The sequence below is a fragment of the Dipodomys spectabilis genome, unplaced genomic scaffold (genome assembly GCF_019054845.1).
Source record: "Dipodomys spectabilis isolate Male_0828 unplaced genomic scaffold, ASM1905484v1 ptg000004l, whole genome shotgun sequence".
NCBI lineage: Eukaryota > Metazoa > Chordata > Mammalia > Rodentia > Heteromyidae > Dipodomys > Dipodomys spectabilis.
Genome location: NW_024870681.1, coordinates 11,449,469 through 11,471,536, shown reverse-complemented (window position 1 = coordinate 11,471,536; position 22,068 = coordinate 11,449,469). Strand labels below are relative to the sequence as shown.

Below are 22,068 nucleotides of genomic sequence, written 5' to 3'. Positions count from 1 at the left end.
TATCTCAGTACATAACAGCAATGTGAGGAAATTAAAGTAAAAACACTGAAATTCTATACTGCATAAATCCTTAGGCATAAATGCAGGACAGAGTCTCTAGAAACAAGTCAAATAATGTAAAGAGAACACACTGTTGAGATAGATAATCAAGCTGGTTGAACAGGAAGACATTTGTCTTGACACAGATCAAAGCAAAAGACCTGAAAATAATACTTCCAGTAAATCCCAGAAAAGATCTCAGGATATGTCCTCTGAAACTTTGTTTATTTATTTTTGCTAATACTGGAATTTAAACTTTGGCCCCCTCCCCCAAAGTTTGGGCTTCCCCCTCAACTTTCCTTGCTCTACCACTTGAGATGTAGTCTCAATGACTTTTCTACTTGGGTTGGGTTTGAACCACAGATCTTCCAGATTTCAGACTCCTGAGTATCTAGGGATACAGGCACAAACCACTGGTGCTAGGCCAGAAACATACTCTTTAATTGCTATTTTTTGAGGTGCTAGGGATCAAACCCAAGGCCTTCAGCATGCTAAGTAAGAGTTATACCTATTAATCCTCAGCCCCTTGGAAACACATTTAAAGGTGGCTCAGTGGGATAGTGCTTGCCTTGCATGCATGAGGCCCTGGGTTTGATTCCTCAGCACCATATAAGCAGAAAACACAGGAAGTGGTGCTGTGGCTTAAGTGGTAGAGCACTAGCCTTGAGCTGAAGAACTGAGGGACAGCACCCAGGCAAAGAGTTCAGGCCCCACGACTGATAAAAAAAAAAAAAAGATAGTTTGTCATTTATCTAAAGGCTTGATTGAGTGCTTGTTATTAAACTTAAGGAGGTTATCTGTCAAAAGGAGAACAAAATAATTGAAGGGAAAGGAAAAGGTACTATGAATCAAGGCAATGGGAACCGTAAAGCAAAGTCAGAAAATTTAGCTTTGAAAACAGGAACAGCTCTTAACAGAGTGTGAGAGCTATCCACAAATACTTGAGATCACTCCTTTGAATGATAAATCAGATAAGTTTACAAAGTGCAGGTGACTTTAGAAAGAAATACTTCTCATTTTCTCTTCTAAGAGGTCAAAGAGGCTAAGACTTAGACTCCATTAATGCATTTGTGATAATCTTAGTAAAACTAGAAAGAGCTTTGTGAAGTGGTGAACTCTTGGTGAGTCCATGGTTGAATGGGTAAACCAGGCATAGTACACGTAAACTCTTAAGAGGTAGGTTTAGGACATTGTTTCTCTAAAATGTAGTCCATCATGTGGTTTAATCCTATATACAAAATATTCATGATATAATGAAAACAATATATCATAGTGGTCAAAAGTTTAATAACAGCCCACCCAGATTTGAATCTCAGCTTTTCCCCAAGTTAAGGATAAGTTAACTAACTACCTTGACTTCCCTGGACCACAATCTCTCTATTTGCATAATGTGTACAATATAAGCATTACCACAATGGTTCTGGTGTAAGGAATTAATGCCACAGGAAGGACTTAGTGTTTCCCATAGAAATGTACAGTAAAGCTTGCAACTTATTGTATTCCTCTGCAAACTTTTTAGGGTTATGAAGAGTCCTGTTACTAATTCTGGGCCAAGTATAGGATTCACATGAGCAGACAGCAGACTATGTATGATTAGAAGATTATGGGGGAGACTGATGCCTTGGAATTAATCACTTCAAATATAAATAAAGCAGTGCTGCCTGCAGCAAAAGAGAACATCAGGCGAGCCTTTACCTCATTCACAGACATTTGCTGTTGTTGATTGTGGGACTTGAACTCTAGGTCTGGGTACTGTCCCTGAGCTCTTCAACTCAAGGTTAGTGCTCTACTACTTGGGCCACAGCACCACCTCTGATTTTCTGGTGGATTATTGGAGCTAAAAGTCTCATAGACTTTCCTGCCTGGGTAGGGTCAAATCTCAGCCTCCAGAGTAGCTAGGATTACAGGCATGAGCCATGGGTGCCTGGTGACTCATATAATTTTTAAAGCCAACTACAAATTACAAACATTTCTGTCTTCAAAACAGCCTTAAAATGAAAGCTGCTGCTTCATCATTGTGGTTAGCAAAGACTTGCAATATGGATCCTGGGATCTAGGGAGCAGCCTCCACTGCAGAGCTTGCTGGCTTTTCAGGTTCTTCTCCCAGATCCACAATCCGGATAGCATTTTCTTTTTTGGAAAGCCAGAAGGCAGCATAGACTGGCTCTGAAAACTTGCAGTCAAACTTGTGAACCAGAGTCATAGCATCATACTCTATGCCATAGAAGGAAAGGATCCCTCCTGGGAAGTCAACGTAGATTCCGAGCCTCCGGAAAGGGCCGGCTTTGAGCGGGGTCTCTGTGTCACTGTGCCAGGCTGTGAACTCCTTCCCATTCCAATAGAGGCTCCAGGAGAAGTTGTTTCCAGAAATGCAACCGTTGCGTTCTTCCCCTTTCCGGTCAATGCCTTTGCAGGTCAGGCCAACGTAGGTGCCTGCCCCAGAGATCTCCACCTCAAAATAGTACCTGTGTAGGTACAGACTTTGTTGAGACAGCACCTGCCGCCAATACACAAACCTGCTGGGGTGGTCTGGGTAAGGATGTTCCCAAGGTGAGGTGTTGGTGACCTTCCGGTTGTCCTCCTGTAGCCGGAGATACCTGTGTGCTGTGTCAGGGTCAAATGTGATGTCACATGCATCTAGAGAAACATAGAATGCAGGGAGAGTAGTTCAGGAACTGACAGCTGATTCACATAGAACACTTTAAACCTAGCTGGCTTCCTAGGATGGTGGCAGGAAACATCCATCTCCCCATTCTCAGCTTTCCCAGCCCTTCCCCTAGCAAAAGACATGAGTGAAGGCCAGACAATAGGGAGAATGCAAATCGTTCCCTGTCTTCCCTTTCTGAAGCCCAAATTAATTGATAGTTATTGCATTGCCTGTGAGCTGAATAAAAAACTAAATTAAATTATTTACTGTATTCATTCACTCATTCATGAACAGGTCTGCACAAAAAGCCAGACAAAAGGGCTGGGAAGGTGGCAGTGGTAGAGTGCTTGCCTTGCATTCATGAGGCCCTGGGCTCGATTCTTCAGCACCACATAAGCAGAAAAAGCCAGAAGTGGAGCTGTGGCTCAAGTGATGAGCGCTAGCCTTGAGCTGAAGAGCTGAGGGACAGTGCCCAGGCCCAGAGTTCAGGCCCCACAACTGACAAAAAAAAAAAAAAAAGCCAGACACAATTATATCCATGGTTGACAGATGTTTGGGAATATAGGTACTCATCTCCAACATTTGATCCATTCATTCATTTCAAAATGTTCAGCCAATATTTAGCATTAACATTTAGCATTAGCATAAACATTCCCCCAACCTATATTCTTCTACCAATCTCAGAATAATACTACTTTTGTTCACATAGTTGTTTAAGCTCAAAATAATTTTTTACCTTTCGTTTGCCTTCATTATTGTCCCTACCAGCCCTTCCTACACACAGACAGTAGAAAGTTCTGTAGTTCTCCTATAGTTCCACTTCTCTCCAGCCTCTTAATTCAACCTCCATAATCAGGTCTTTCTTACTAGAAGCAATGGACTAGATGCAATGGATTAGGTGCAATGCCTTACTAGTTGCCTATAATAATAATACTTCCAAAGGTATTATTTTGAATATTACATTATTCATGATAATATTCAAAGAAGAAAGTTAATATGTATAAAATACTTGTAATGCAAAAGAAGTTGATATAAAAATGCATGTAATGTTAAAAGAAGACAAATTAGCCAGGTGCTGGTAGCTCATGCCTGTAATCCTTGCCATTCAGGAGGCTGAGATCTGAGGATAGTCGTTCAAAGTCAGCCCGGGCAGGAAAGTCCATGAGCCTCTCATCTCTAATAAACCACCAGAAAACCAGAAGTAGTGCTGTGGCTCAAGTAGTAGAGACTAGCCTTGAGCTGAAGAGTTCAGGGACAGCACCCAGGCCCAGAGTTCAAGCCCCACGACTGACAAAAAAAAAATTACAGTAAGATATGTCTAATTTTTATTTTAACGTTCAGAATAAAGGGCGCATAACTTCTTATATTATGTCTGTCTATAAAATATAAATGTGCTTCTGTGAGGTAGCAAGAATAAATAAAGGAAACTGTGTGGAGCCCAAGAGGTGTTGAGAAGTAGAAAAAAAGGAGATAGTAATTGGCATCATGGCCCCTAGTAAGATCCAAAGAAACCCAGGTGCTGATGGTTCACACCTATAATCCTAGCTACTCAGGAGACTGAGATCTGAGCATCACAGTTCAAAGCCAGCCTAGGCAAAAAAAGTTCATGAGACTCTTAACTCCAATTAAGCATCAAAAAGCTAAAACTGAAATTGTAGTTCATTTGGTAAAGTACCAACCTTGAGGGGGAAAAAAGCTAAGCGAGAGCTCAAGGCCCAGCATTCAAGGCTGAGTACTCACCAAAATTAAAAAAAAAAGTTAACAGCTCAGTCCAATACCACATAATAACAGTACCAGGGAATCTGGTCAAGTAAGATTTATAAATGAAACATTTGGGGCTGGGAATGTGGCTTAGTGGCAGAGTGCTTACCTAGCATGCTTGAAGCCCTGGGTTCGATTCTTCAGTACCACATATACAGAAAAAGCTAGATGTGGCACTGTGGCTCAAGTGATAGAGCACTAGCCTGAAGCACAGAGAAGCTCAAGGACAGAGGCCAGGCCCTGGGTTCAAACCCCAGGTCTGACAAAAAAAAAAAGAAGAAACACTTGGTGACTCTCTAAAGTGCCAAGGTCATGAAGGACAAAGAAAGATTGATACAATGACCCAGACTGAAGAGTTCTAAGGAGAGACTGGGAAGGTAGCTCAGTGGTAGAGTGCTTACCTTGCATGCATGAGGCCCTGGGTTCGATTCCTCAGCACCACATAAGCAAAAAGAAAAAAGCCGGAAGTGGTGCTGTGGTTCAACTGGTAGAGTGCTAGCCTTGAGCTGAAGAGCTGAGGGACAGCGCCCAGGCCCAGAGTTCAGGCCCCACAACCAAACCCAAAAAAAGAAAAGAGTTCTAAGGAGACATGGAAACACCTAGGTTCCTAGACTGAACATAGGACAGAAGAAAGGGTAATGGAAGAATAATTGATGAGATCTGAATAAATTCTCCTTTTTTTTTTTTTTTTTTTTTTGGTTGGTCATGGGGCTTGAACTCTGGGCCTGGGCGCTGTCCCTCAGTTCTTTAGCTCAAGGTGAGCACTATATTACTTGAGCTACAGCGCCACTTCCGGTTTTCTAGTGGTTTATTGGAGATAGCAGTCTCACGGTCTTTCCTGCCCGGGCTGGTTTGAACCATGATCCTCAGATCTCAGGCTCCTGAGTAGCTAGGATTACAGGTGTGAGCGATAGGCGGGTGCCCGGCTTGCCTGTTTGTTAACAGTACTACAACTACACCAATTTCTTGACTTTGATTGATTGTATTATAGTTATGTACAGTGTTAGTATTTGGAGAAGCTGAGTGGAAAGTGTAAAGGAATTCTTTGTCCTTCTTTTGCAATGTTTTGATAAGTTGTAAACTATTTCAGAAAAATCTTTTAATTACAATTTTAAAGTAAATCATTTAGGGATAGACAAGAGGTGGAAACAACCTGAATCTTTTACAAGACAAGTTGGTTGTTGCTTCAGCAAAGCCCTACATTGATATCAACTACCAGGGGAAGGAATTCACAACTTACATTCGAGAAACTGTTCTCTGGTTCTAGGTTCAGGTTTTGAGGTCCGATATTTGCGCTGAACAATGGCAGACACTTGAGTTCTGATGTCATACTCTTCTAGAAAACAAAGAACTGTGAATGCACGTCTATCCAGGTTGTCAGGAAAACTGAAAAAAAAAATAGGTCACCTTTCCATGGGCTTCTAGGAAAAATAAATGTTGACCTCTAAAAATCTGGATCATATTCAATGGGCCAAGCAAAAGCTGAAAAAGATCCCAGACTGAAGTTGAGTACTGGTGGCTCACATCTGTAACCCAGTTACTCAGGAGGCTGAGATCTGAGGATCTCAGTTCAAAACCAGCCCAGGCAGGGAAGTCCCTGAGACTCTTATCTCCAATTAATCACTGTAAAGCCAGAAGTGGAGCTGTGGCTCAAGTGGAAGAGTATTATCCTTGAGCCCAAAAGCTCAAGGAGAATCACATGCCCTGAGTACAAGCCACAGGATGGGTGGACACACACACACACACACACACACATCCCAGACTAACTTGAATTTCACTTAGAATACAGGTACCAGCAACCTGAGAAACTAATCAAAGAATGGCCAGAAAATTGCTTGAAGCATGTATTTACTTCTCTAGGTCTCAATTATGAAATAAAATCAAGATAAGAGTCTATGGGTCCATTTTTGATACAGCTGAGCTGAAAGATGGCTTTGACACTTAGATTTCTCCTGATCTGCATCCCTTTCCTGGTTCTCCCTTGCTTTCTCTATCAATCATTCTGGACAAACATTGACCAGAGCTCATGGCCCAGAAAGTGCCTCACCTTCCTTGGCAAACTCCTGTAGCTTTTCCTTATAGTTCTCCAGCAACTGGATTATGTCTGTTGTGGAGTCTGTGATGACTTTGCGGATACCTGAGAGCTTATCCTTTAGCCCAATGTAAACACTAGGGAAAGCAGTATCTTCAGCATTCTTAAACTTGGAGTATTCCTGAAGGAAAGAAAATAGGAGGACTTGCTTTGGGTTCCATTATTCTTACATTGGGATGCTCTCCTCATTATGTTTAAGGGGTGATAGGCATGTGTGCTTCACAAAGAAAATAGATGTATAAGTTCCTACTTATGCTCTAACAAGATAAAAAGCTTCTATGCTTTTGGGCCCTAAAATAGAAATGAGTCTTTCCAAAATTAAGTGGGAAATTAGGCTTTTAATTATCAAAACTTTCCAGACCCCTGATGTTCATGCCTGTAATCTTAATTACTCAGGAGGCTGAGATCTGGGGATGGCAGTTTAAAGCCAGCCTAAGCAAGAAAGCTTATAAGATTCTCATCTCCAATTAACGACCCCCAAAACCAGAAGTGGGAAGCCAGGAACTGGTGCCTCATGTCTATAATCCTAGCTAAACCAGAAGTGGCACTGTGGCTGAAGTAGTAGAGCACTAACCTTGAGCACAAAGAGGCTCAGGGATAGCACCCAGGTCTGAGTTCAAGCTCCAAAACCAACAAAAACAAAAGAAAAGAAAAAAAAACCCAAACCAGAAGTGATAGGTGGCTCAAGTGATAGGTCATGAATACAAAAGCTTAAGGACAGTGCCCAGGCCCTGAATTCAAGCTTCAGGATCAGCATAAAAACATTAATAAACTGGTCACCAGTGGCTCACGCCTGTAATCGTAGCTACTCAGGAGGTTGAGATCTGAGGATTGCGGTTCAAAGCCAGCCCAGGCAGGAAAATTCATGAAACTCTTATCTCCAATAAACCATCAGAAAACCAGAAGTGGCACTGTGGCTCAAGTGGTAGAGCACTCGCCTTGAGCTGGAATGCTGAGGGACAGCGTCCAGGCCCAGAGTTCAAGCCCCACAACTGACAAAAATAAAGTAAAATAAAAATAGGGGCTGGGAAGGTAGCTCAGTGGTAGAGTGCTTGCCTTGCATGCAGGAAGCCCTGGGTTCGATTCCTCAGTACCACATAAGCAGAAAAAGCCAAAAGTGGCACTGTGGCTCAGTGGTAGAGTGCTAGCCTTGAGCTGAAGAGCTGAAGGATAGTGCCCAGGCCCAGAGTTCAGGTCCCACAACTGACAAATATAAACCATGTATATATGTGTGTGTGTGTGTGTGTGTGTGTGTGTGTGTGTGTGTGTGTACACACACACACATATACACATATAGCTATATATGACACTTTATATATATATGTATACATACCTTTTGATATACATATATATATATATACATATATGTGTATATATCAAGGTATTAGCTGTCCCCAATACGTAGCCCAATATATAGCTCAAACTGGGAGCTTAAAAATAAGGACATATACCTCCAGTTCTTTTTTTTTTTTTTTTAACCAGGGCTGAGAACCGAACCCAGGGCCTTGGGCACGCCAGGCGGGCGCCCTTCCGCTGGGCTAAACCCCCAGCCCCAGCTCCAGTTCTTTTTATCCTTCCATAAATTTTGTTTTATTTTCATAGTTGCAAATATTTATTTTCTGCAGTTATTCAGCTTCCTTGATCTTCCCCACCTCCAGCTTTTCATAACCTAGACACAAGTCATGGTAATGAATGAGACATAGGTTCCTACACTCTAAATATCCCAAACAAGTCTCTCAGACAAGGATTCAGCCTTCTCCAAACCATCCTAGGCTACATTATGAGATTCTACCTCAAAAAAGTACAAATAAACAAGAAATAAATAAATACTATTATTTTGACTGGCTTACAATGTAGGAGAAAATGTTATCTTGTTAAAATTCACATCTAAGTTACACTGAAATACATACTTTTTCTTTATTTGTATGTATGTACTAGTAGTGGGGCTTGAACTCACTCCCACTGCTCATCCAATAAATGAAAAATTTGAGACTGAGAGATGTTAAGTCACTTGCTAAAAGCTGTACCAAGCTATTTAGTGACAGATCCAGGATGGAGAAATTCACTCAGCCTCTAGTTCTTTCCCTGCAAAATTACATGTTCAGGGCTGGGAATGTGGCTTAATGGTAGAGTGCTTGTCTAACATGCATGAAGCCTTGGGTTTGATTCCTCATACCACATAAACAGAAAAAGCCACAAGTGGTGCTGTGGCTCAAGTCGTAGAGTGCTAGCTTTGAGCAAAAGAAGCTCAGGGAAAGTACAGTGCCCAGGCCCTGAGTTCAAGCCCCAGGACTAGCAAAAAGAAAAAAGACAGCAGGAAAGACAGGAAGAAAGAAGGAAAGAAAGAAGGAAAGGAAGAAAGAAAGAAAGAAAGAAAGAAAGAAAGAAAGAAAGAAAGAAAGAAAGAAAGAAAGAAAGAAAGAAAGAAAGAAAGAAAGAAAGAAAGAAAGAAAGGAAGGAAGGAAGGAAGGAAGGAAGGCTGGGAAGGTGGCTCAGTGGTAGAGTGCTTGCCTAGCATGCATGAGGCCCTGGGTTCGATTCCCCAGCACCACATAAGCAAAAAGAAAAAAAGCCTGAAGTGGTGCTGTGGCTCAAGTGGTAGAGTGCTAGCCTTGAGCTGAAGAGCTAAGGGACAGCGCCCAGGCCCAGAGTTCAGGCCCCACAACCAGACCCAAAAAAAAAAAAAAGAAAAGAAAGAAAGAAAGAGAAAAAGAGAGAGAGAGAGAGAGAGAGAGAGAGAGAGAGAGAGAGAGAGAGAGAGAGAGAGGGATTAAATGTTTCTTAGATCTGGTTCCAATGTTTATCCCTTGATGCAATTAAAAGTTCCATTCCCAGCCAGGAGCAGTGGCTCATGCCTGTAATCCTAGCTACTCAGGAGGCTGAGATCTAAGGATCATGGTTCAAAGCCAGCCAGGGCAAGGAAAGTCCATGAGACTCTTCCAATATACTGCCAGAAAACAAGAAGTGGTGCTGTGGCTCAAATGGTAGAGTGCTTGCCTTGAGCTGAAGAGCTCAGGGACAGTGCTCAGGCTCAGAGTTCAAGTCCCACGACCGGGAAAAAAAAATTCCATTCCCTCTACTGCTCCTTTTGTTTTCCCTCTACCTAAAACATTCTGCACTTTGAACCTGACTCACCATCTAGCCATCCAGCCCCTTTCCAACTCTGAGCAGTTCTCCCTACCCCTCCCATACTCTGCTGCATCAGCACTCACTTCTCTCTGTTCCCACAGCTTCCTGACGGCCCCACTCATCAGTGCACTCACAGGTGCATCTCAGCCCCATGGAGCAAAGGTGCTCCATGGTGCTGCTGCACCGATGTCCCCATCCCCCAGTTCTTTACCTCCAGGAAGAGAACAGTATTGCTGATGGCTGCCAACCTGGCCAGCTCCTGCTTGCTTTTCTCCATTTCTGCACTCCTGTACTCCAGATGGGTTTTAATGCTGTTAGCCTGGTTCAGGGCAGCATGCTCCTTCTCCTCCAAGAAGAGCATGACATCGGCCTGAGCTTTCCTCACGGCAGCAAGGAGTTCTCCAAACTGCTCTTCAGCAACCACTTTGACCTCTGATACAGACACCTGGTGAGGGTGGAGTGGGAGAAAGACAGTGTGAAATTTGAAATGAGAAAGACAAAATGTGAAATGTGAACTTGAGAAACCTATAAATTAGGGAGAAATGTTATATTGTAAAAGACAGTTTTGATTCTTAGGGTATGGCATATCGTCCTCCCTAAAATCAAGCTGAGGCTGTCATGCTCATAAACCTCCAGACTATGAGCCAAACAAACTTCTTTTCCCTTTTAACTACTCAGCTCAGGCACTTTGTTAACATAGTAGAAGATGGATTAATACAAACACCCTTCTACACTGCCTTGAAGTAAGGCCTGAGATGGAGATCCTACACAGCTGCCTACAGCACAGCAGCTCAGCAGGCATAACCTGGACCAATCCCTGGGGATATTGGCACACTCTAGAACAAGCACAGGAGGAGTGTGTAGTTTAGCTTAGTTTTCAGTCCATGGGCTGAGCCCTGTGGGAGATTCATAAGAACATTGGAGCCTTGTCCATTACATTGATACTCTGTCAGTAGCAGAGAAGAGCAAGACTTAGTGCCTTATTCACTATGAGCAGCTGGTAAAGGCACATACTTTAAATGCATAGGCCTCTGTTGAACAGGTAACCAAGCACACACACACACACACACACACACACACAACCTACACACCAACTGTAGTAAAATTTCAGAGCTGTTCACAAGATGTTGCCTCCTTGTTATTGTAAATACTTTAAATTCTCAGACAATTAATCATAACTGGATTTAGACTTAAGTGTTGAAATTGCACTTTTATTTTGTAAATATGAAAAAAAAATAGATGGAGAAAGCCAGGTGCTGGTGGTTCACACCTGTAATTCTAGCTACTCAGGAGGCCGGGATCTAAGGACTGCATTTCAAAGCCAGCCTGGGTAGTAAAGTCTCTGAGAAATTATCTCCAATTAAGCACCAAAAAGCTGGAAATGGAGCTGTGGCTCAAGTGACAGAATGCCAGCCTTAAGGAAAAAAAGTAAGGAATAGTTCTTAGGCCTTGAGTTCAAGCCCCAGTACTAGCACAAAACAAACAGAAAACAGAGAGAGTGAGGGAAGGGGTGACATTGTCCAAAAAGAAATCTACCCTTTGCCTGACTATGTAACTGTAACCCCTCTGCACAGCATCTTTATAATAATAAAAATATTTTTTAAATATGGAGAAAATAAGGATTAAGAAATGATGTACTAGAAAGGTAAGTTTTGCTTATTACCCTTAGAAGGTGTGGGGTATAGTTGTCTTATCCAATGGATAAGACATTTCCTGGCTTACTTACTCATCTTTCCTGCTCCATCAGATACCAGATGTTCTGGCTGTATGAATCATCAAAGTAAATGGGGCTCCTAGCCCTCATTATCACCTTCAGAATCAGGAAGTGAAGGTATGGTTTAAGTGAAAGACTGACAGCCTTGAGCAAAAAAGCCAAGCAAGAACACAAGTCCTGGGGCTGGGAAGGTGGCTCAGTGGTAGAGCGCTTGCCTTGCATGCCTGAGGCCCTGGGTTTGATTCCTCAGCACCACATAAGCAAAAAGAAAAAAGCCGGAAGTGGTGCTGTGGCTCAAGTGGTAGAGCACTAGCCTTGAGCTGAAGAGCTGAGGGACAGCGCCCAGGCCCAGAGTACAGGCCTCACAACCGGACCCCCCCCCAAAAAAAAAAAGAACACAAGTCCTTGAATTCAAGCCCTGTTACCAGAACAAAATAAGATAAAATAAAAAGCAGATGCAGGACAAGACATGGGAACCAACATAAGGGTATTATGGAAAAGAAAATGCCCATAATTATAATAGGAAGGTTTTTTTCAAGAAGCAGGATTCTGTGAGGCTAAGAGGAATGAATATAAAGACAAAATTAATGATTTATATCCCTCTCCCATTCCCACTAAGGTAATCCTGAAGAAGGATGGTGGAAGGGAGGTTCAAATAATGGGCATATATTGACTCCTGTTTCGGCCTTTCCTTCCTGAAACTTCCATTGGGAAATATTTACATCTAAAATGGGATGGGTGAAGAATATTATTTAGTACTTAAATGATGACAAGTAAACTGTGCAGAGAGGAGGTGCCACAAACAAATCAAACTAGCCAACAGTTAATAGCCTAAACATTTGAAGATAGTTTCAACCATCAGCAGCTAGTTCGCTGTAAACATTCAAGAGGTGTAAATTAAATTAAATGGATGGATGGGTAGTAGGTGAATAACTGGTGATGGACATGGATAAGTAAATTAGTGGGAAGGTAGGTGGATTTACAGATATAAAGATGGATAAATGGGTAGATGGAGAGATAGAAGGATACAATAATTCACTCTCAGGATACTACTAGCAGGGTGTAGATGGTTCACACCTGTAATCCTAATTACTCAGGAGGCTGAGATCTGAGGATCATGGGTCAAAGCCAACTTGGGCAGTAAAGTCCATGAGACTCTTATCTCTAATTAACTACCAGAAAACCTGAAGTGGCACTGTGGCTCAAGTGGTAGAATGCTAGCTTTGAGCAAAAGAGCTCAAGGAAAGGCTCCAAGTTCAAGCCCATGGTCAACCAAAAAAAAAAAAAAAAAAAAAAGATGATACTACTAACTCACTGCCATAGGTAGGTGTTCAGCACTCTTCTGACTAGTAGTTATTAGCTCGACATCAGTGAAAGGTATTTATGGAACTACTTATGTCGACTCAGAGTCCATTTGGAAAGTGGCCATAAACCAGAGAGCCCAGGCCTAAACAACATGGCACACCATTGGCCTCATCAAGTACTACCCACTGGTCCTATAGCTCTCAACTCTTAATCCCAGTGTCCAGGACACAGGACTGGTGAGATGCACATGCAGAATGCCCTCCCTTGATGGAAGAAGCCAGAATCATGTGTAATTTGTGGAGCTCTGATTAAGCACCTTGCTTTCACACACACACACTCATACTCATGTACTTTTCTCCTTCTAGTCAAGTATGCATATGTAAAAACAAGAATGCTGTTATGCCAGGACTAGTCTTGGTTCCACTCTATATTGTAAATAGTAAATTACTTGCCTGTTTAAAAATGTAAACCACATTCACAATAAATCCTGACTGAGATAAGACTAGTGTGGCCAGCTATACCTGTAATTATCACTTGCTGATCCTGTGGTGGCATTCAGGTATGCTAGAGTCTGACAAGTGATTCACATAGCAGTCTTACCAAAACGGACTTATGGTTGGCTTGGAGCCTGGCGATGGCATTTTCATTCAACTTGAGTTTCTGCTCCAAGTTTATCTGGGTACACCGAAGGTCAGCCTTAGAAGTAGGAAGGAGAGCGTTAAGGAAGGAAGAGCCTAGTACACACAGAAAGTCTCCCAAGGGCAATGGTGCTTTTCATCCTTGAAGTCCTATCTTTCTTCCCTGAAAGTTTGACCTTTGAAGCTGATCTCAGAAAGCCAAGGATTAGATTTGTGCCAGCCCTTTCCTGGGACTGAACTCAAGATGAATTGGCTAAAAGTCCTGAGCATCTACCCTGTGCTGGTCATTATTTCAAGAATTAATAAGGAATATCCTTAAAACCCATATTAGGCAAAAATTATTACTTACATTTTGTAGATGCTACAATTGAGCCAATTATCCAAGGTTGAGTGTTCACCAATGGGAGTGAGCCTAGACATTGTGACCTCAAATTATCTAACATTAAATATGGGCTTATAGCAAGTGACATAGCCAGATGGGAAACTCAGCTTTTTAACTTAGCAGTTGAGGCTTTGATCAAATTTATGTATAAGAAAACCAAATTATTTTCCCACACTTAAAAGCACATAAAAATCCTGCAAAACAGTCCCAATTCTCAGAAGTTTCCTTGCCTCTGATACTTCTATCTCTTAAGAATTAGCTGCCCACTGAAGTCTATCATTTTTTAAAATAGTTAACTGGAAATAAGTGATTCTCAGATTACTAAGTAGCTAGGATTTCAGACATGAGCTAGCAGCATTCAGTCAAATATATATATTTCTTATTGTTTTACAACTTAATGTCTCAAAACATCCATTTCTTCACCTGTAAGATAACAATAAGGTGCTTGCTTCCTAAGATTATGAGATAATGAATTAAATAAGATATTGTATGATATTAAGAATTTTGTGTAGTACCAGGCACATTGTAGGTATACAATAAACATCAATATTTTATCCTCAGTGTCGTAGCCATCCTCCTCCTCTTCTTCCTCCTCTTCCTCATCCTTCCTGCTACTATGGTTGCTTTCCATTCATGCTTTGTGTCTGCTACTGCAGGCAGGCAGAGCTAGCCCTCCTCACTTCACCCCCATCTATTTCTTGTCCCTATCCTGGAAGGCAAGTAGTCAAGGCAAGTCCCTGCCTGAGAATCTTGGGTTTGGTTGCCTTGACCCCAGTCTCCTGGGACTCATTCAACACCTTCTGCCAAGAAATCTGTCACCTCAGAAAACCTCAGCCTTTGCAAACTTCAAAGGTCCTGTCACTCTCCTACTTGCACAAGGGCATGAGATAGAAAAAGAAAAAAAAAACAAGGAAGGAAGGAAGGAAGAAAAGAGAAAAAAAATAATAAATAGCTTTTAATAGCTTCTGTCTGTATTTCAAACCATGATAGCTTCTGTCTATATTTCAAACCATGACTCACCACGCATTAATAGATCTCAAGTCATAAATTAAGTGTTTGACCATTCTTCCATAAAGCTTGGTGGAATTCTAACCACCCTCCCCAGCTACCCTACCCCTCACCCTCACCCTATCCTACCCCTGGTGACGGAAGCAGCTGCAGACTTCTCTGCTGAATGAGGTTAACCTTTGTTTGAGGTCTAGGTCACTGATATAGAGCTGACGTAGCCCCAGTGACTTCTCACTTCTAACACCTGGGAACAGATGCTAGAGAGTGGGGAGTAGGAAAAGTGAGTAGAAGGAGAAAGTGAGAGGGCTTCTGGCCTATTTGCAGGAAACCCTGGAATGTTATACAATGGCCCATTCCAGGAGAGAGGGAGGAAACATGAATTACTAATTTGAAAGTGTTAGAAGGCACAACAGAACACACCCTACAACCTAACTCATGCAGTGACTTAAGAATGTGTTAAGGCAATTACCCCCAACCAAACCCTAGAAGACACCCAGAGTATCCAGGAAAGGGCTTCTCTCCTCTGTCTGAAGAGTACCATAAAAGGAGAGAAGAATTTCTAAGCACCAAATAGAGGCTTCTTCAGAGTGAGTCATCCCAAGGGAAGGCACTCCCAATTACCACCGAAGGTGTGGCTGCTTTGAAGACTTGTATCTCCAGTTATTCTTGTTCCTAGAAAATGAAGGGTTGCCTTAGACTCTAGCTTTGGGGTTTCCCAAGATATGAGCTATACATCCATCTCAGGCCAGGGTAGGTCTGCCTGAGAGCAGGACAGTAATACCTGGGACACAGCCTTCAAGCAAAGAAAAGAGAAGCCTTCCCTCATTCTGCAAGGTAATGACACACTTTACACAAGGCATAATATGTGAGGTCTTAAGACCCATTGCTTGCTGCATGATACTGTCAAATCATTTAGCTTCCCTTCTGGTGCAAGGCTACATGTCTCTATATTGACAGAATTGTTTCCATCTTCTGCATCTACAGGGGAAAGGGGGCTGAGAATGGTGAGAGATACAAATAGGAACAGCAGAGGGAGTAAGAAGAAAGAACAAATCAAGAGTGAATATACCCCAATATTCTCAGAACTTGGAAAACTAAGGCAAGAAGATAGCAGGTTCAAGACCAGCCTGTGCTATTTAATGAGATCCTGTCTCAACTTTTTTAAAGAGGAGGAGAAAGGGGAAAGGGTAAAAGTGAGGGAAGGAAGAAGACAGTGAGGAGGAAGAAGAAAGAAGAAAATTCCAGATAGTATCTAACACATAAAGTTCACCCTTTGGAGACTTAACTGTTGGCATCATCTAAACTGCGACTCCATTCTTTAGTCTATAGGTGAAAACCTATTCACTGAATGCTGGTCCAAGAATGCTGGTGTGTCAAATAAGACACACTCTTAGCTTTATATGTTTCATAATACTGAATCAAAGATACTCCTTAGAATTTCTGGAAGAAACTCTTGTCCTCAGTAGCTCCATACCAATCCTATTGGTTACTAGTAGACTGAGTGCTGTTAGTTAACAGCTCCCCAGGCAAGCACCAAGATTTTTGGCTCTCTGATAGTTAGCTCTTGCTCTACATAGATCATATTCAGTCAGCATCCAGTACTGACCTTTCTAGAACTAATACTAAAGTTGGAGGTCATGCCTGACCCTAGTGGTCTTCAAATACCTAAGACAAGCCTCAACTCAGGTCTTCCCTCCTCCTAGAGTATTGCCCTGCTCTTGCTTCCATAGCTAATCCCCTTCTTTATAGATATGCTGCAGTGTATTATGCCAGCCCTTTAGCTTTCTTTTTTTTTTGGTCGTGGGGCTTGAACTCTGGGATTGGGCACCCCTTTAGCATTCTATAGAACTATGGTATGTACTTCAGTTTCCTGATTGTAATGAAATCCTAGAGGGTAGACAGTAGAGCCTAACACTCTCACTAAATAATGTAAAAGAACCATGGAATGAGAGAAGTCAGCAGCCAGCAGGCAAAACCAAAAACTCTTAAGACCAAAGAGATCTCAGGAAGCTGAGCCATCATGCAGGGAAGTACTGAGTCCCCATTAGAAATTGCTAGATCTGAAAGTTCAATGGGAGAGGGTAAATAATCAAAGAACACTTACTGTCAACACCACTGGCAAAGCTGGTGGGAAGCCATGGAAGCTTCGGGAAGGGCTTGCTAGGTTAGCTGAGAAACATCACTGTGGGAACCCTAGGCAGGATCTAGCTGCTTTGCACCTTCCCAGCTGCCCCCACAATTTGTAACTTCTGGTACCCAACATGCCTGCCTATTAGTCCTTAACAAGCTCCAAAGAAACCTTTAGCAAGTAACTGCAGAGGCTGGGTCTACCTGAAAAGAACACTGGGTATATGTAATAACCACTTCAAAACAATCCCTTTCAGAACCTCATCTAGGCATTACATCTTTTGGACTTGCCTCTTAGGCTCCTTGCAAGAATGTTTTGGCTCCAAAGATTTGGTGGATCCACTTTAGTATAGTAGCCCTTAGATTAAGCTTGCTCTCTGAGCTTTAAACAGGGATACAGAATTACATAGGAGAGGGGTCTTCAGTGTGGGGCTGTGGCATCATACTTGTATCATGATTATTTTTCAGTATAAAACCTGCTCTAGAGCCTCTTACCCAGCAATCCTATTCTAAGATGTCTGCATTTGGGATTTTGCACATGACTGACACAGTCCCTCCTGCACAAATTACTATCTCTCTAAGTGGCTGAGGTGCTTTAGGTTCCCACACTTAAATTTTATATTGCATCTGGGTTGGTATAGGCAGACACATCTCTAAGGAAACAGAAATTATAGGTAATGTTAGCTCCTGACAAGAGGAGAGAGACGGGAGGGATCCAGGATGGGTACAGGCCTTCTCTTCCCATTTCATTGCTTGGTAGAGATAACTTTTTTTTTCAGTATTAGGGTTTGAACTCAGGACTTCACACTTTCTAGGAAGGAGCTATACCACTTGAACCACATCACTAGGCTGGAGATGATTAAGTTTTTCTTTTTTGTCAACTGGGGGCTTGAGCTCAGGGTCTGGACGCTGTCCCTTAGCCACTTTGTGCTCAAGGCTAGTATTCTACCACTTGAGCCACAGTACCACTTCTGGTTTTTGAGTGGTTAATTGGAGATATGCATCTCATAGGGGCTTCGAACCATGATCTTCAGATCTCAGCCTCTTAAGTAGCTAGAATTAGGTGGCATGAGCCACCAGCACCTGGCTTTTTTTTTTTTTTTTTTTTACATGCACTGCTTTTCCAGTTTAAAAAAAAAAAACCTAACAGTAAAATAAAATTCAGGTATTATCGCCAAAGGGAATAGCATTATATGTCACTTTAATATCTCTAGTATGTGCATGTAAGATTTTTGGTACAATTTTTTTTTTAAATTAAGGTTAAAGTTTTGTGATTTTGGGGTCCTTTCTTCACATCTCCGGTGAGATAGCTTTCCAGAAGCTTCCGTGCCTCACTCAAGCCTCACTCAACTATATACAACGGAACAAGTGTGGTGAGATAGTAAGTCTTCACCCTGTAGTTGAAGATTGAATGAGAAGACCCAAAACAATTACTTTGAAAACAGCAATGTACAACAAGGTTTATGTTCCTCTGTGTGTCATTGTTTCCTTTGTTGATCTACCTACTTTCTGGACAGGACATCCTGACACCGAAAGCACTGGAAACAGTTGACAAGTAGTGGCTTTCTGGGCCAGAAACAGTGACACACTGTCATCTAGAATGCAAAGCTTTCCAAAGTCCCACAGTAGTTATAATGTATGTCTAGAGATAGGCACAGACAAGATGCCTAGGCAACATACTCCTTTTCCCAAAACCTCTTTGGGGGCTGGGGAAGTGGTTCAAATGGTTGAGTGCAAATTTTTTTTTTTAATTTTAAAAAATAAAAACAGGGCTAGAAATGTGGCTTGGTGGTTGAATGCTTGCCTCGCATGCATGAAGCCCTGGGTTTGATTCCTCAGTACCAAAATACACAGAAAAGGTTGGAAGTGGCTCTGTGGCTCAAGTGGTAGAATGGCCTTGAGCCAAAGAAGCTCAGGGACACTGCCCAGACCCTCAGTTCAAGCCCCAAGACTGGCACACACACACACACACACACACACACACACACACACACACACACACACAAAGGTTGAATGCTTATCTTGTAGTTGTTAGATACTGAATTCAATCCCCAGTGCTGAAAAATGAAAGAAAAAAAGAAAGAAGAAAGAGTTCTTTCTTTTAGTGCTCAGAAGCATTTGCCATCCATATATAATGCAAATAGGGAACTATCCTGAGTGTGAATATAAGAAATGTGGGCCAGGCACCAGAGACTCACTGTAATACTAGCTGCTCAGGCGGCTGAGATCTGAGGATCAAGGTTTGAAGCCAACTCTACCAGGTAAGTCCTTGAGTCTCTTATTTCCAATTAATCACAGAAAAAGCTAGAAATGGCACTGTGGTTCAAGTGGTAGAGCACTCATCTTGAGCATAAAAGGAGCTTAGGACAGAGCCCAGGCTCAGAATTTGACCCCAGAACTGGAAAAAAAGAAAAAGCAAAGAAAAGAAAAAGAAGAAAAGAAAAAAGAATTGTGGGACAAAAGTCAAGTCTACTTTCTATTAGAAAACAAAGTGCTTTTGTAAAGTCACAGAAGGAGAAACAAAGTATACGAAATTGCTAAGTCAATTCTCAAGGACTCTAGATGTTCAGCTTTAGAGAAAAACAAAACAGAAATAGAAACAGAAAACTATGTGTTCGAGAATAGGTGTCCTATCTAATGGAAATAAAATTTGAGCAAGATGCTTCAGTCTCTCCTGTTATCTCTAGCTGCAGAAGAATTTTTACTTTCCGTAAATTAAGCTATCCTTGACATCATACCCGGATATAAGTGTCAAATTCTGTTATCTTAGCCCTTTTTAAGTTCTTGGATTTCACATTGGGCACCTAGTTTTTTGTTTTGTTTTGTTTTTGTTGGTGGTGGTGGGGCTTGAATCCTGGGCCTAGGCACTGTCCCTCAGCTCTTCAGCTCAAGGATAGGGCTGTACCACTTTAAGCCACAGCTCCACTTCCAGCTTTTTCTGCTTATGTGGTACTGAGGAATCGAACCCAGGGCCTCATGCATGCAAACCAAGCACTCTAGCACCGAGCTACCTTCCTAGCCCGCACCTAGGTTTTTGTTTTGTTTTGTTGCAAAATTTTTACTGGCCTCTTGTTTAGGATAAAGCAAAAAAAGAGAAATTAGGGCATTTTACTCTTTCCCTTGGATTTCTGTCAAAGTCTGCATTTCATTAATAATGGATATGCTTTGTAGATTCCACCAGAGGGAAACATCACTCCCCACTCCCAATTCCCCCCACTTCTACACCCTACTCCCAAGCACACATTACCAAAACTACATGGGAAATACTAGGAAACTCAAAAGCACAGAAACAGTGACTTCACAGTAACAAATATGGGAATAGAATAACTTCAATTTATGAAGCCAAAGGCACTAAGTATTTATACTGAACTAACTGAACTAACTAACTAGGCTAAATTCCTTTTCTGTGCATTCAGAACACAAAAGCGATGTCTGTAGTCAGACACTGTAGTGTGACAGACACTCCCTGGGGATATCATCTCCTATCACCCTCCCTAGATGGTCAGATCCCAAGTACTTACTTCCTTGTTCCTGCGGGCAGCCTCCAAGGAGACTGAAGTGTGGCTCTTGTGCTCATACTGGCCACATTCCTGACAGATACACTGCTGGTCAGTGCAGCAGAAGGCAACCAATGGGTTGTGGTGGGCAGGGCAGGTACGCAGGTCTTGGTCCTTTGCTGGTTCAGTCAGCTGGTGGCTGTGCAGTTTGCTGTTCTCTTGGTGCGGCCGCAGATGTTCCTCACAGTAATTCACCATGCAAGTTAGACAGGACTTCACTGCCCTCACTCTGCTGGCGCCCAGACAGAAGTCACACAGGATCTCCTCCTCCCCTTCACCATTGGAAGCTCCCGGCTGTGCCTCGTCATTGTTCTGTCCCTCAGTCTTCTCTACTGGCCTCCCTAGGTAGCCCACATCCTCTTCTATGGAGCTGGCTGACCCAGAATCTGAACTGACAGGATCCATAGGGTAAGTGGTGATGGTGGGCAGTGGCCCTGAAGCCATCAGATCCAACTCTGCCATCTGGAAGGCTCTGCTGCCTAAGTCTTGCTTCCTCTGCCCCTTGGCCCAGGATCTGTGCAGTCCCAGTCAGATCGGAAAGCCACGCCTAAATGATTGCAGCTGCCCCAGGATTTTAACTGTTTCCTCCCTCCTAAGGAAGCTCAGTTACTCTTGGCAGCTCTCCGGATTGGCCAGCATCCAGCTGCAGTGTTTCAGCCTCAAGACTGTGGCTCAGTAGTCTTCTCTCAAACTCAGGCTCCTCCTTTTGTTCTCAGGTCCAGCCCTGAAACTTCTATTCTTATATGAATCATTTATCCCCAATAGGCTCTGCAGGAAACCATGTGTGTTTATGATGGCTTTAAAAAGGACTGCAGATTCCAGAGTTCTGCTGTAAGCCTACATAGCTTTGTGTGTTCTCATAAGCTTAACTTTTCACCCACATGTTTTAAAGGGATCTGCAAGGTAAGGACTTCAGCAATGGGGCAGCAGATCCACCCTTCTGTCTCATAGAAATGAAAATGAGGCAGCTAGTGAAACTAAAATAAAGCCGGAATAAGACCCCCAGTTTGTGCTGTGCTAGTTTAGCTCAAAGGTAGGGATTTTCTTTGGTTGTTGTTAGTTGTGGGGCTTAAACTCAGGGCCTGGGTCCTATCCCTGAGCTCTTTTGCTCAAGGATAGCTAATACTCTACCACTTTGAGCCACAGCTCCACTCTGGTTTTCTGGTGGTTAATTGCAGTCTCAAGGACTTTCTTAAATGGGTTGAATTTGAACCAAAATCCTTAGATCTCAGCCTCCTGAGTAGCTAGGATTACAAGTATGAGCCACCAGTGCCAGGCAGTAAGGACATTTTTATAGCATAGTGAGACCTTGGGTTCCATCCATTCATCCACACCACAACAAAACCACTGATTTTGGAGGTCACATAGTAGTTATAGCAGTTACTGGTTACCTCCTCCCCCAAGTATGTAACTATTTTTGGAAATAGGGTCTTCAAACAAGTAACTAAGCGCTGATATAGAAAACACCTCTTATAGATCAGCATGATAATGGATATATATGTAACTTCTCAGATCTGAAGGCCATTTTTATGGAAACTGACTGTCAGGTGACCTCTGGATGCCAGAGGCCAAAACTCTAGCCTCAGATCATGCTAATGCTTCCATGTTTGTTTATTTATTTGTCAGTCATGGGGCTTGAACCCTGGGCCTGAGCACTGTCCTCAGCTCT

General features: G+C 42.5%; 1 protein-coding gene across 1 annotated transcript; it reads right to left on the bottom strand.

Moving 5' to 3' along the window:
* Positions 1–1,998: 1,998 nt before the first annotated feature.
* Positions 1,999–21,037, bottom strand: Trim16 (tripartite motif containing 16). Its single transcript, XM_042692944.1, has 6 exons — positions 20,364–21,037; positions 13,288–13,383; positions 9,880–10,113; positions 6,495–6,660; positions 5,688–5,783; positions 1,999–2,676 (listed from the first exon to the last, which is right to left on the bottom strand). Exons 1-6 carry the CDS (start codon positions 20,859–20,861, stop codon positions 2,093–2,095), a joined length of 1,674 nt encoding a protein of 557 aa, XP_042548878.1. The 5' UTR covers positions 20,862–21,037; the 3' UTR covers positions 1,999–2,092.
* Positions 21,038–22,068: the final 1,031 nt, after the last annotated feature.

Excerpts from the sequence above, each read along its gene's own strand:
- Trim16 (XM_042692944.1), bottom strand. The coding sequence starts at position 20,861 with ATGGCAGAGTTGGATCTGATGGCTTCAGGGCCACTGCCCACCATCACC. Across the intron at positions 13,384-20,363 it reads CTGCCCGCAGGAACAAGGAA|GCTGACCTTCGGTGTACCCA; the intron begins GTAAGTACTTGG and ends CCTACTTCTAAG. Across the intron at positions 2,677-5,687 it reads CAGAGAACAGTTTCTCGAAT|ATGCATGTGACATCACATTT; the intron begins GTAAGTTGTGAA and ends ATGTTTCTCTAG.